This window comes from Nyctereutes procyonoides, unplaced genomic scaffold, assembly GCF_905146905.1.
Source record: "Nyctereutes procyonoides isolate TBG_1078 unplaced genomic scaffold, NYPRO_anot_genome, whole genome shotgun sequence".
Lineage (NCBI taxonomy): Eukaryota > Metazoa > Chordata > Mammalia > Carnivora > Canidae > Nyctereutes > Nyctereutes procyonoides.
In genome coordinates this window covers 65659904-65672318 of record NW_026575126.1, presented here as the reverse complement: position 1 = coordinate 65672318, position 12415 = coordinate 65659904, and the positions used below count along the sequence as shown (strand labels likewise).

Here is a 12415-nt window from a genome sequence, read left to right as displayed (position 1 = left end):
TAGCCCTCACTGAGCACCTCCTAAGTGCAGCATCTCCACCCCCTCCTCCAGCCAACAGTCCATAAGCCACACATCCCTCCTCCATCATGCATCGGTTCCTTCCTCTATGAAGTGGAGCTCAGGGTCCTCACCTGGTAGGGCAGCAGTGGGGCTCAAGCACCCAGGGCCAGGTAGCTGGGCAGCTATGTCTCTAGAGAGGGGCAGGGAGTGGTCCTTTGGGAGGGTTGTAAATGTCCCCTGCTTAGAATGCCTTGCGGGTTGGGGGGGGGACCACAACAGAAAAAAAAAAAGCACCCAAGAGCAGGTAAAGTCCCCATTGGCTGAGCCAGGCTAAGGGTCTGGGGCCTGAGCCTGCCCCAGTGACAGTTCTGAAAACTCCCTGCAAGGGCAAAGTTCCCAAGCAAAGAACCTGTTCACTTCCTCTCCCGCATGTCTCCTCCCCCTTCCTCTGGCAGACTCCACTTCCTCTTTTTCTCCTCCCCTCCCCCTAGGCTTGCGGCCCAGCCCCCTCCCCCCCACCGCTCCCCCAAGCCCTCCTTCTTCCCAAAGTCCTTTTGGAGGGGTGAGGATATCCAAGATCACTTGGTGACTAAGTCACTTGTTCATTCACCAGCACTGAGCCCTGGGGAGGGTGCAGTGGAAGAGGTGGAAGCCAGGCTCAAGGTCTGGTGGGGGAGGCCGAGCTGCAAATGTCAGCCCAGTGCAGTGTCTTGAGTGCAAGGGCAGTATGGGCTGCAGATGCCAAAGGGCTCACCCCACCAAAGGAGCCTTTTGTGATGGGCTGTGAAGGATGCCAGGAGAGCACCAGGAGCAGGAGTTCATGGCTGCAGACTTAGTGCCGGGAGTGTTGCAGTCTGAGGTCAGGTTGGGGTGGTGCGGACCCTTGGCCCACCCCAGTGGAGAACAGGCAAGAGGTGGCTACACAGGTCCTGCTTCCTGCTTGGGGAGCAGGCCTGCTCTCCACCCCACACAGCTGCCTAGAACCGCCCTAGAGCCTTCAGTCTGTCCGTGGCCCTGCAGCCCTAGTCCCAGCCTGCTCAGCGCCCCTGCAGGATCAGCCACGGGCCACGAGCAGCCCTTACTGACAGGCAAAAAAGAGAGTTGCTCCCCAGCCCCTGAATCGCAGGGTTGACAGGCCCCAGGGCAGCTGGCTGGCCTGATGCCCATGACTGAGAGATATAAGGCCAGGGACAGGGCAGTCCCTGGGAGGCAGGGAGTGGACAGGCTGGGAACATTCCCCCAAGCCCGGAGCGGTGATTGGAGAGCTGCAGCGAGGCTCCTGGCAGTTCTCTGGGGATGCTGGCATGTGGCGCTGAGCCTGAGGATTCTGCTGTGCGCTGGGTGATGGTTACCCTTCCCACTAGATGTGGCCCCTGTAACTGCAAAGTGCCCTGCGGCCAGCTACCTGTGGTAGGCAGGACCAGGTCACTGCTTCTCTGGCCACAGACTGCACATCCATATATAGACTAATGGTTCACTGGTTTCAATGCCCAATGCAGAAGCACCTACTATGCGCAGCAAAGCCCTGGGCAGGCTTGGGGTGCCTAGACAGACCAGTGGCTACAGGCCAGTGTCCCTACCTAGACCACCCTTCCTGCTGTGTGAAAATTCAACTTCCTGTCACCACCTCCAAGAAGGCTCTGTAGAGCAGTCCTTCTAGGCTGATGGCCCTCTGTGGTCCCACAGCCCCTGTCTGCCACTCAAGGATCATTGTTGACCACCATCTGGGTACAGGCTCTGCCTGCCAGACCGGCAGTTCTCAGAGCAGGGAGCCACCCAGAACACTCCTGGGCACCCAGATCTTGCCCAATGTTTGGTGGAGGAACCCAGGCAGGAAAGGGTGACAAGGAGAGGGTCTTCGCTGAGGGCAGCTGGTCTTCAGCTCCTGTCCCTGCCATCCTGCCCCGCCCCCCCCTCAGCTTAACCCATCTCTGGGGCATTAAGGATCCTTGGCAGGCTCCAGATGGTTCAGGACAGCAGTTCCGCTGTGGCTACACATGACAGAGGATGGATGATGGGCCCCAAGCTGCTGAGCAGCCCTGCCTGCCTTTGCCCAGCAGCTGCCTGGGTCATGGGCTAACGGCCCAGGTCTGGCTTGGCTGGGTGTGACCAGGCAGCTCTTGGAAGCAGTCTGGCTCCACGGGAACAGTTTCTCTGCTCTACAGAGCCCACCTCCAGGCCTGCTGCAGGGGAAGCTTGGACCTCTCTTCTCAGGGAACTTCCAGCCACTTGCTCCTGATGCCTGTCCTGTCTCTGGGGCCTGAGGCCCCTGTTAAGTGGCCACAAGCTCCCTGACTCCCCACACACCATACCACTGCGCCAGGTCCCTGAGTAGTAGTGCCCCTCACTTAACAAACTGAGCACCTCCAGGCAGAGCCCCCCCCCCCGCCCCAATCCAGGCTTTCCAGGCAGTTGAGTTAATGTTGAACAATCCTCCCCCTGCAACTGTTCCTTAAGCACCCACAGCAACCAGGGACCCCGGCACCCATGCTGACCCTTGCCCAGTGGGGTGCTCCCTGCTTCTGTGATGTCTCCACCCGGAGGGTCCCAGGGTGGAGAACACTGGTGGCCGGAGCGGCGGTGCAGGGGCCCAGCACCCAAGGGCGGCCGACGCCAAAACTCTCTCCCTCCTCCTCTTCCTCAATCTCGCTCTCGCTCTCTCACAGCCCGGCTCGTTCGCTCTTTCTCTCTCTTTTTTTTTTTTTTGCAAAAGGAGGGGAGAGGGGGTAAAAAAATGCTGCACTGTGCTGCGAGGCCGGTGAGTGAGCGGCGTGGGGCCAATCAGCGCGCGCCGTTCCGAAAGTTGCCTTTTATGGCTCGAGCGGCCGCAGCGGCGCCCTATAAAACCCGGCGGCGCGACGCGCAGCCACCGCCGAGACCGCGTCCACCCCGCGAGCACAGGCCCCTCGCCCTCGCCGCTCCGCCGCCGCCGCCGGTTTACACCACCCCCAGGTAAGGCCCCGGGCCGGCCCGGCGCTGCGGCCCCGCGCCGCCTCCGCCTCCGCCTCCGCCGCCTCCGGGCGGGCCCCTCCGCCTCCGGCCCCGCGCACGGACAGAGCCGCCGGGCGGACAGAGGGGCCGTGCGCCCCTCGCTCGGGCCGGGACTGCGCTCGCACCGCGCGCCCCCGGTGTGCTGCTACCCCGGCCTAGGCGGCCGCGGGTCTCTATCCGAGCGGGCCGCCCGGTTTGTTCGCTCGCTCGGGCGGCCCGGTGCAGCGGCGGGCGGGCGGGCGGGTGGGTGGGAGGGCGCGGCGGCTGCCCCGCCAGGCGGGTGGGGGCTGGGCGCACGGCTGCGCATGCGCGTGCGCGCTTGGGCCCCAGGCCGCGGCCGGCCGGAAGGGGTGGGGTCGCCGCGGCGCGAGGGCGCCTGCGCGCACTTCCTCCCCGCGCCGCCGGCTCCCGCAGGCGTGTCCGCCTCGCGCCATCCCGGCCGGCGCGTTTTTGAACGGGGCGGGGGCGGAGCCAGCCCCGGGTGGGGAGGGGGCGGGGGCCTGGCTTCCTGCCGCGCGCCGCGGGGCCGCCTCTAACCAGCGTTTGCCTTTTATGGTAATAACGCTGCCGGCCCGGCCGCCTTTGTCCCCAATGTGGGCGCGCGCCGGCGCCCCCTGGCGGCTCGAGGCTGCGGCGCGGCGGAAGTGGGCTGGGCGGGGGCGGCCCCACCCGACCCCCGGCTCAGGCCCCGCGGTCCCCGCAGTTCGCCATGGATGACGATATCGCTGCGCTTGTGGTCGACAACGGCTCCGGCATGTGCAAGGCCGGCTTCGCAGGCGACGACGCCCCCCGGGCCGTCTTCCCCTCCATCGTGGGGCGCCCCCGGCACCAGGTAGGGCGCCGGCCTCGGGTGTGACCTGGGGGGAGGGGGAGGGCCTGGCCTTGGGCTTTCGGGGTGGCTCTGTGGGGCCCCGGGCCCGCGCTCAGGGCGCCTCGCCCCTCCTTCCGCAGGGCGTGATGGTGGGCATGGGCCAGAAGGACTCCTACGTGGGCGATGAGGCCCAGAGCAAGAGGGGCATCCTGACCCTGAAGTACCCCATTGAGCACGGCATCGTCACCAACTGGGACGACATGGAGAAGATCTGGCACCACACCTTCTACAACGAGCTGCGCGTGGCCCCCGAGGAGCACCCGGTGCTGCTGACCGAGGCCCCCCTGAACCCCAAGGCCAACCGTGAGAAGATGACCCAGGTCAGTGGCCCGCTGGCCTTTTGTGGGCGGCCACCCCATCCTTCCTTGCTTTTCCGTGCCACGCCCTTTCTCACTTGTTCTTTCTTCTGCCATTCTCCTAGGATTTTCTTCTCTGAACTGAGTCTTCTTTGGAACTCTCCAGGTTCTATTTGCTTATTCCCAGATGGCATCTTTTCTGGTGTTTGCCTTTCTGATTAGGTGTTTGAGGTTATAAGATGCTGTGAGTGTAGGTACTAACACTGGCTCGTGTGACAAAGCCAATGAGGCTTGTGTCAAGTGGCCTTGGAGTGTGTATTCAGTAGGTGCACAGTAGGTCTGAAGTGAATCCCCATCCCAGGATCCCCAGCACATGTAGCTGTGTTCCTTGCACTTTTCTCTGCATGTCCCCGGTCTGGCCTGGCCGCTTCTGGTGGTTTCCGGAGCGTGACTTGGCCCCTCTCCTCCTACAGATCATGTTCGAGACTTTCAATACCCCAGCCATGTACGTGGCCATCCAGGCTGTGCTGTCCCTGTACGCCTCTGGCCGCACCACTGGCATCGTGATGGACTCCGGTGACGGGGTCACCCACACGGTGCCCATCTATGAGGGGTACGCCCTCCCCCATGCCATCTTGCGTCTGGACCTGGCTGGCCGGGACCTGACCGACTACCTCATGAAGATCCTCACGGAGCGTGGCTACAGCTTCACCACCACCGCCGAGCGGGAAATCGTGCGTGACATCAAGGAGAAGCTGTGTTATGTGGCCCTGGACTTCGAGCAGGAGATGGCCACCGCGGCCTCCAGCTCCTCCCTGGAGAAGAGCTATGAGCTGCCCGATGGGCAGGTCATCACTATTGGCAACGAGCGGTTCCGCTGCCCAGAGGCTCTCTTCCAGCCTTCCTTCCTGGGTAAGTGACCAGCCTCCCTCCCCCCACCCCCCCCAGCTGCAGTGTCACCCTCGTGGCCACCCCCTGAAGCTAAGTCCAGCTTCTGTTTCCTCCCAGGCATGGAATCCTGCGGCATCCATGAAACTACCTTCAACTCCATCATGAAGTGTGACGTTGACATCCGCAAGGACCTCTATGCCAACACAGTGCTGTCTGGTGGAACCACTATGTACCCTGGCATCGCTGACAGGATGCAGAAGGAGATCACTGCCCTGGCACCCAGCACAATGAAGATCAAGGTGGGGACTTAGCTGGCCTGGGCACGTGGGGGTGGCTCCCGTGGGCCTGCTCCTTTGCCTTCCAGGGCTGGACCTCATGCTCACTCTACTCTTCTTCCCCCAGATCATCGCACCCCCTGAGCGCAAGTACTCTGTGTGGATTGGGGGCTCCATCCTGGCCTCACTGTCCACCTTCCAGCAGATGTGGATCAGCAAGCAGGAGTATGACGAGTCCGGCCCCTCCATCGTCCACCGCAAATGCTTCTAGGCGGACTGTTACTTTAGTTGCGTTACACCCTTTCTTGACAAAACCTAACTTGCGCAGAAACCGAGATGAGATTGGCATGGCTTTATTTGTTTTTTTTTTTTATTTTTGTTTTTGGATTTTTAATTTTTTAATTTTTTTTTCGGTTTTGTTTTGTTTTTTTGGCGCTTGACTCAGGATTTAAAAACTGGAACGGTGAAGGTGACAGCAGTGGGTTGGAGCGAGCATCCCCAAAGTTCTACAATGTGGCCGAGGACTTTGATTGTACATTGTTCTTTTTTTTTTTTTTAATAGTCATTCCAAATATCGTGAGATGCATTGTTACAGGAAGTCTTTTGCCTTCCCAAAAGCCACCCCGTTTCTCCCTGCTGAGGGCCTGTCCTCGCCCGAGTCCACACAGGGGAGGGAAAGAGAATTGCTTTTGTGTAAATTATGTAGTCCAAATTTTTTTTTAATCTTCGCCTTAATACTTGTTCTTTTTGTTTTATTTTGAATGGTCTGTCATCACGGCCCTTGTTTTTTGTCCCCCCAATTGAAGATTTATGAAGGCTTTTGGTCTCCCTGGGAGTGGGGCTGAGGCATGGAGGCATCCAGGGCTTACCTGTACACTGACTTGAGACCAGTTCAATAAAGTGCACACCTTAAAGAAAGGAGATGTGGCTTCTTGGGTGTTGGGGAGAAGGATGGGGCAGCGGGGGGACCGAGCTGTCCCTATCTTGGAAGGGGGATCAGGGGCATCTAACTGACTTTTATTTAAGAGTCCTAGGGTGAGAGATGGATTGAGGGGAATTACGGGTACTGGCCTAGACTTGTCAACCGTATACCCCTCTTTCTCAAAGTTCTGGGGCCCAGATGCTTCAGGAAAGTGGGCAGCCTATACTAAAAAGGGGGAGGGTCGGTATTCCAGGTGCCATACCTCCTGGTATTGGGGCCCCTTTTGGGGTGGGGGCTCCTAGACCATGTACCTTGGTCTTAGCTGTTGTCCTTCCTGATTGGCCACAAGACTCTGGGTGGGCTTCCACCTTTTCTGGCAGCTCTCCTGGGATGATCCTTCCCTAGTAGCCAGAGAAAGCACTTGAGCTGGGATTCTGCAGGGTAGCTCCCTGGTGGCATCCAGGGACCGGGTGTGGAGGCATGTCAGGTTGCAGAGTGCTCTAATTGGCTCTGGGTAAGTCCTGCCCCGGGGTCTGGATTCTGCCTTGGGATGCGTCCCTTATTGTGCATTCAGCCTGGGTTTCAAGTGCAGGCGGCTCCTGGGGGGCAGGGTCTGGCGCTGGAAGTGTTTCTGACTTTTTAATGCAGTGCTCCAAGACTGGCCTGCCTTAACGTCAGCTAGAAGCTGTGGCAAAGTGGACGACCTCCATGCAGGGTGCCCCTTGCCCTCCTTTCTCCAGAGGGAGTAGAAGGCCCAGAATCCAGCCTTAAGCCAATCTAGATTTGAGGTCTTGAGGGGCCCTGCCCCTCCCTCCATGGGCCTGGGGTTCCCTCCAGCCCTGGGCTGCACCTTTGGGGCACTGTGGACCCTGGGAATATGGTGGCCCACTGCCTCCCACCTTACAGAAGAGCAAAGACCCTCCTAAGGGCAGGACGTGCCTTGGAATCTCTTGGTGGTGTAGCAAGTTTGGAGGGACCCAAGTAATTCTACTCAGCAAGGTGACTTGGGTCAGTGGGCACAAAATCTAAGACCTGAAGGCTTCCAAAACCCAACAAGACTTGTGACTGATCCCCTGAGCTCACCTTGGCAGGTTTTCCTAGTTCAGTACATAAAACACCACAGTGGGAGTGTGGGGTGGGCTCCAGAAGCAGTCCCATTCCTTTGATCCTAGGCTACCTCTCTGATCTGCACACAGCTGGCCCAGAGGAAGTGATACAGCAGCAGCATGCCCAGGATGCCAGAAGTCGTGTTTCGTGCCCACCGCTCCCCCCCCCCCCCACCAGTTCCAGCTCTTGTGATCCTACTCAGAGGTGATGAAAGCCCTGGACTCTGCTGCAAGTTTCCACCAGGGGCCACATATTCACTCGACAAGCATTTTTAAGGGCCCAGTGTATGCTGGGCCTGCCTTTCCTTCCTTGTTCCTTTCTATCCTTCCTCCTTCCTTCCTCTTTCCAACCACTATTTGTACCAGGCATTGTGCCAGGGACTGGAGGCGCAGTGGAGAAGAAACCAGATGTGCTCCCTGCCCACATGAGGCACACAGCGTAAAGGGGAAATATAAATTAGGCCAACAAATGAAGGTACAGTGCCTAGTTGTGATGAGGAGGGACAGCAGAGGCTGCATGTGAGTAAGGATGCAGGACCACAGGGTGATTTAAGTGCTCACGATGCTGGTCCAGGGTGGGGGTTAGGAGACAGGTGTCACAGGTGCACACACCTGTCAAAACCTAGCAAATTGCATCTCCATAAAACTGGAAAAAAAAACCCACAACCACTAAGAAATGCAGATTAAAAAAGGAGGAAAAAAAGCACTCATCATTTCGTCTCTTTTGAACAAAAAGAAAAACAGGGGCACCTGGGTGGCTCAGTGGTTGAGCAACTGTCTTTAGCTCAGGGCGTGATCCTGGAGTCCTGGTATCAAATCCTGCATTGGGCTCCCTGCATGGAGCCTGCTTCTCCCTCTGCCTGTGTCTCTGCCTCTCTCTCTCTCCGTGCCTCTCATGAATAAATAAAGATCTTAAAAAATATATTTAAAAAAAGAAAAGAAAAACAAAGGACCATAAAGACAGCTGACTGGGGAGTGGGGAGGTGTCACTCTGGGGTAAGAGGCTTCTCCAAAAGGCTTTTTGGGAAGAGGGTTCCTGAGCTGCCGGAGGCAGAGTCAGCTGAGCAGGTGGAGGTGTGGGCTTGTTGGGCAGGTGGAGGTGTAGGCTTGCATGTAGCAGACAGAGGCATGGAATGATCAGGAACAGAGGCCAGGGTAATGGAGACAACACTGAAACAGAACAGCACGGTGGCTGGGGCCCTATGTCTTTTTTTTTTTTTTTTTAATATTTTATTTATTTATTTACTTATTCATGAGAGAGAGAGAGAGAGGCAGAGACACAGGCAGAGGGAGAAGCAGGCTCCATGCAGGGAGCCTGATGTGGGACTCGATCCCGGAACACCAGGATCACACCCTGGGCCGAAGGCAGGCACTTAAACCGCTGAGCCACCCAGGCTGCCCATGGGGCCCTATGTCTTATCTAAGTGGTCTTGAGGAGTCATATCACCATCTATGTACCTGTCTGGGAAATGGGAACATCCACCTAGAGTGGGTTGTGAGCAGGTGCCCCACCAATCTCTTTGCTTGTAAGGCTCTGGAAGTGCAGCTGAATCACACATGCTTGACCTTGAGAGTCCTTTGGGCCCTTCTCTCAAAGCTGGCCATTTGCTGCCTGGCTTGGAGCAAAGGCCCAACACCAGGAAGCCTGACCCCAGAAAAGGCCAAGTGAGAGGATGCTACTACTTCTTGTCTACTGTGCACCGGATACGAAGCCACAGCCAAGGGACAGTGATGGCTGGCCCCAGGTCACTGCCTCATGTGAGAAAGCTGGACCCTAATACCTGTGAAGCCTGGTGGATCAGCGGCCAGACACCTCAAGGCTCGCCCCCACCTGATCCTTCACTACTCTGACACCTCCCCCTTCCTCTTGGCTTGCTCTACCCTGGGACTGGAAGCTCCCAGCTTTCTCAGGTGGCTGGCTCCCCCATGAGGCGGCCCTGACACTCGGGCTCACCTTTCTAATACGCCCAGATCCATCTCTCAGGAATCCCCTCTTCTGCAAAGCAGCCCTCCTCAGATAGAACTAGGTCCCCCCCTGGGGAATCCTGGTAGGCACGGGGGCTCAGTTCCTCCCTTTCATCCTGACATTTCTTCCTGGATCCTGGTGGTGTGGACACACAGAGGTTCAGGTCCCAGGGCAGTCACCTTCCTTGTGGGGACACAGGCTTGGAGGGTAACACAGCTCTGAGGTGGCAGTGGCAGGATTTGAACACCTGCTCTGGCCTGGAATCACCCAAGGGACATAGAGGGTGGAACCATCCGAGACCCCTGCCAAGTGGTTCATGCTTGCTCATGCAGTCATTCATTATTCAATTTTTTTAAAAAGAGATTTTATTTATTTAAGAGAGAGAGAGATGCCTGGGTGGCTCAGCAGTTGAGCATCTGCCTTCAGCTCAGGGCGTGATCCCGGAATCCGGGATCGGGTCCCACATTGGGCTCTCTGCGGGGAGCCTGCTTCTCCCTCTGCGTCTCTCTCTCTCTCTCTCTCTTTCGGTGTCTCTCATGAATAAATAAATCTTTAAAGAGAGAGAGAGCACAAGCACAGGCATTGAGAGAGGGAGAGGGAGAAACAGTCTCCCCACTGAGCAGGGAGCCTGATGTAGGGCTCTATCCTGGGACTCGGGGATCATGACCTGGGCTGAAGGCAGACGCTTCATCGAACTAGGTGCCCCTCAACTTCTATTTGAGCAGCCATACAATGCTAGGGGACATCGCCTCTTCCCTCATAGAGCTCATAGTCCTGTCCCATAGGGGCCACTAGCTATATATGAACATATATGACCATTTAAATTTAATTTAAATTAATTAAAACTAAGAATTCAGGAGTGTTTTGGCTGGCTCAGTGGGTAGAGTGTGTGACTCGAACTCAAAATATTTTTTTTAAATGAAGAGATTTTTGACACCTGAGACTAATGTAACTGTGTCAGAGATACTCAATACAAAAATATTAATAGTCTTTACTTTTTTAAAAAAGATTTTATTTGGGGATCCCTGGGCGGCGCAGCGGTTTGGCGCCTGCCTTTCGCCCAGGGCACGATCCTGAAGACCTGGGATCGAATCCCACGTCGGGCTCCCGGTGCATGGAGCCTGCTTCTCCCTCTGCCTGTGTCTCTGTCTCTGTCTCTCTCTCTCTCTGTGTGTGTGTGACTATCATAAATAAATAAAAATTTATAAAATAAAAAGATTTTATTTATTTATTAGAGACACACAGAGGCAGAGACACATGCAGAGGGAGAAGCAGGTTCCTTTCAGGGAGCCTGGTGCGGAACTTGATCCCGAGAACCAGGATCACGCCCTGAGCTGAAAGCAGATGCTCAACCACTGAGCCATCCAGGTGCCCCTAGTCTTGACTTTTTACTTTTTTTTTATTTATTTATTTATTTATTTATTTATTTATTTATTTATTTGTCTTGACTTTTTAGAGCAGTTTTAGGTTCACATAAAAATTGAAAGTACAGGGATCCCTGGGTGGCACAGCGGTTTGGCGCCTGCCTTTGGCCCAGGGCGCGATCCTGGAGACCTGGGATCGAATCCCATGTCGGGCTCCCTGCATGGAGTCTGCTTCTCCCTCTGCCTATGTCTCTGCCTCTCTCTCTCTCTCTCTCTCTCTCTGTGTAACTATCATGAATAAATAAATAAAATCTTTAAAAAAAATTGAAAGTACAGAGATTTCCCATATATCCCCTGCTCCCACACGGACACAGCTGCCCCCACCATCAACATCCCCCACCAGAGTGATGCATTTGTTACCACTGATGAACCTATACCAAACGTCATTGTCACCCAGAATCCATAGTTTATGTTAGGGGTCACTCTTGGTGCCTACACTGTATGGATTTGGTGTTTTTTGGTTATTTTATTAAAAAAATTTTTTTAAAGATATTATTTATTTATTCATGAGACACACACACACACACACACACACACACACACACAGGCAGAGACCCAGGCAGACAGAGAAGCAGGCTCCATGCAGGGAGCTCGAAAAGGGACTCGATCCTGAGACCCCAGGATCACGCCCTGGGCCGAAGGCAGGTGCTAAACCGCCGAGCCACCCAGGCATCTTTTTATTTTATTTTATTTTATTTTATTTTATTTTATTTTATTTTATTTTATTTTTTTTTTTTTATTTTATTATTTTATTATTTATTATTTTATTTTATTAAGTAGGCTCCAGGCTGGAGCTCAATTCAGGGCTTGAACTCATGACCCGAGCTTGAGATCAAGACCTCAGCTGAGTTTCACTGCCTAAAAATCCTCTGTGTTCCAGCTATTATCTTTCCGTTCCCCTGACCCCTGGAGATTGCTGATTATTTTCAAGTTACCAAAGTTTTGCCTTTTCCAAAATGTCATATGGTTGAAATCATACCATATGCAGCCTTTCCAGAGTGGTTTCTTTCACTTAGTAAAATTGCACTTAAGGTTCCTCCATGTCTTTTCATGGCTTGATAGAGCATTTATTTTTAGCGCTGAATAATTTTCCACTGTCTCAGGGCACCTGGCTGGCTCAGTCGGTAGACTGTGTGACTCTTGAACCCCACACTCATGGGTTCAAGCCCCATGTTGGGTATAGAGGTTACTTAAAAAAAAAAATCTAGGGACGCCTGGGTAACTCAACAGTTTAGCATGTACCTTCAGCTCAGGGCATGATCCAGGAGTCCCAGGATCGAGTTCCACGTCTAGCTCCCTGCTTGGAGCCTGCTTCTCCCTCTGCCTGTGTCTCTGCTCCCCCCTCTCTCTCTCTGTGTCTCTCACGAATAAATGAGTAAAATCTTAAACAAACAAACAAACAAACAAACAAACAAACAAACAAACAAAAAACCTAAGAAGGGGCAGCCCAGATGGCTCAGTGGTTTAGTGCCGCCTTCAGCCCAGGACTTGATCCTGAAGACCTGGGATCGAGTCCCATGTCGGGCTCCCTGCATGGAGCCTGCTTCTCCTTCTCCTGTGTCTCTGCCTCTCTCTCTCTGTGTGTCTCTCATAAATAAATAAATAAATAAATAAATAAATAAATAAATAAATAAATAAATAAAATATAAGAAAAAATATTCCAGTGTCTGAAT

At 54.9% G+C, this 12415-nt stretch overlaps 1 protein-coding gene across 1 annotated transcript; it reads left to right on the top strand.

Moving 5' to 3' along the window:
• The first annotated feature begins 2857 nt into the window (after positions 1-2857).
• Positions 2858-6242, top strand: ACTB (actin beta). Its single transcript, XM_055340086.1, has 6 exons — positions 2858-2952; positions 3695-3823; positions 3943-4182; positions 4632-5070; positions 5167-5348; positions 5452-6242. The coding sequence occupies exons 2-6, from the start codon at positions 3701-3703 to the stop codon at positions 5593-5595; spliced, it is 1128 nt and encodes a 375-aa protein (XP_055196061.1). The 5' UTR covers positions 2858-2952; positions 3695-3700; the 3' UTR covers positions 5596-6242.
• The last annotated feature ends 6173 nt before the right edge of the window (positions 6243-12415 follow it).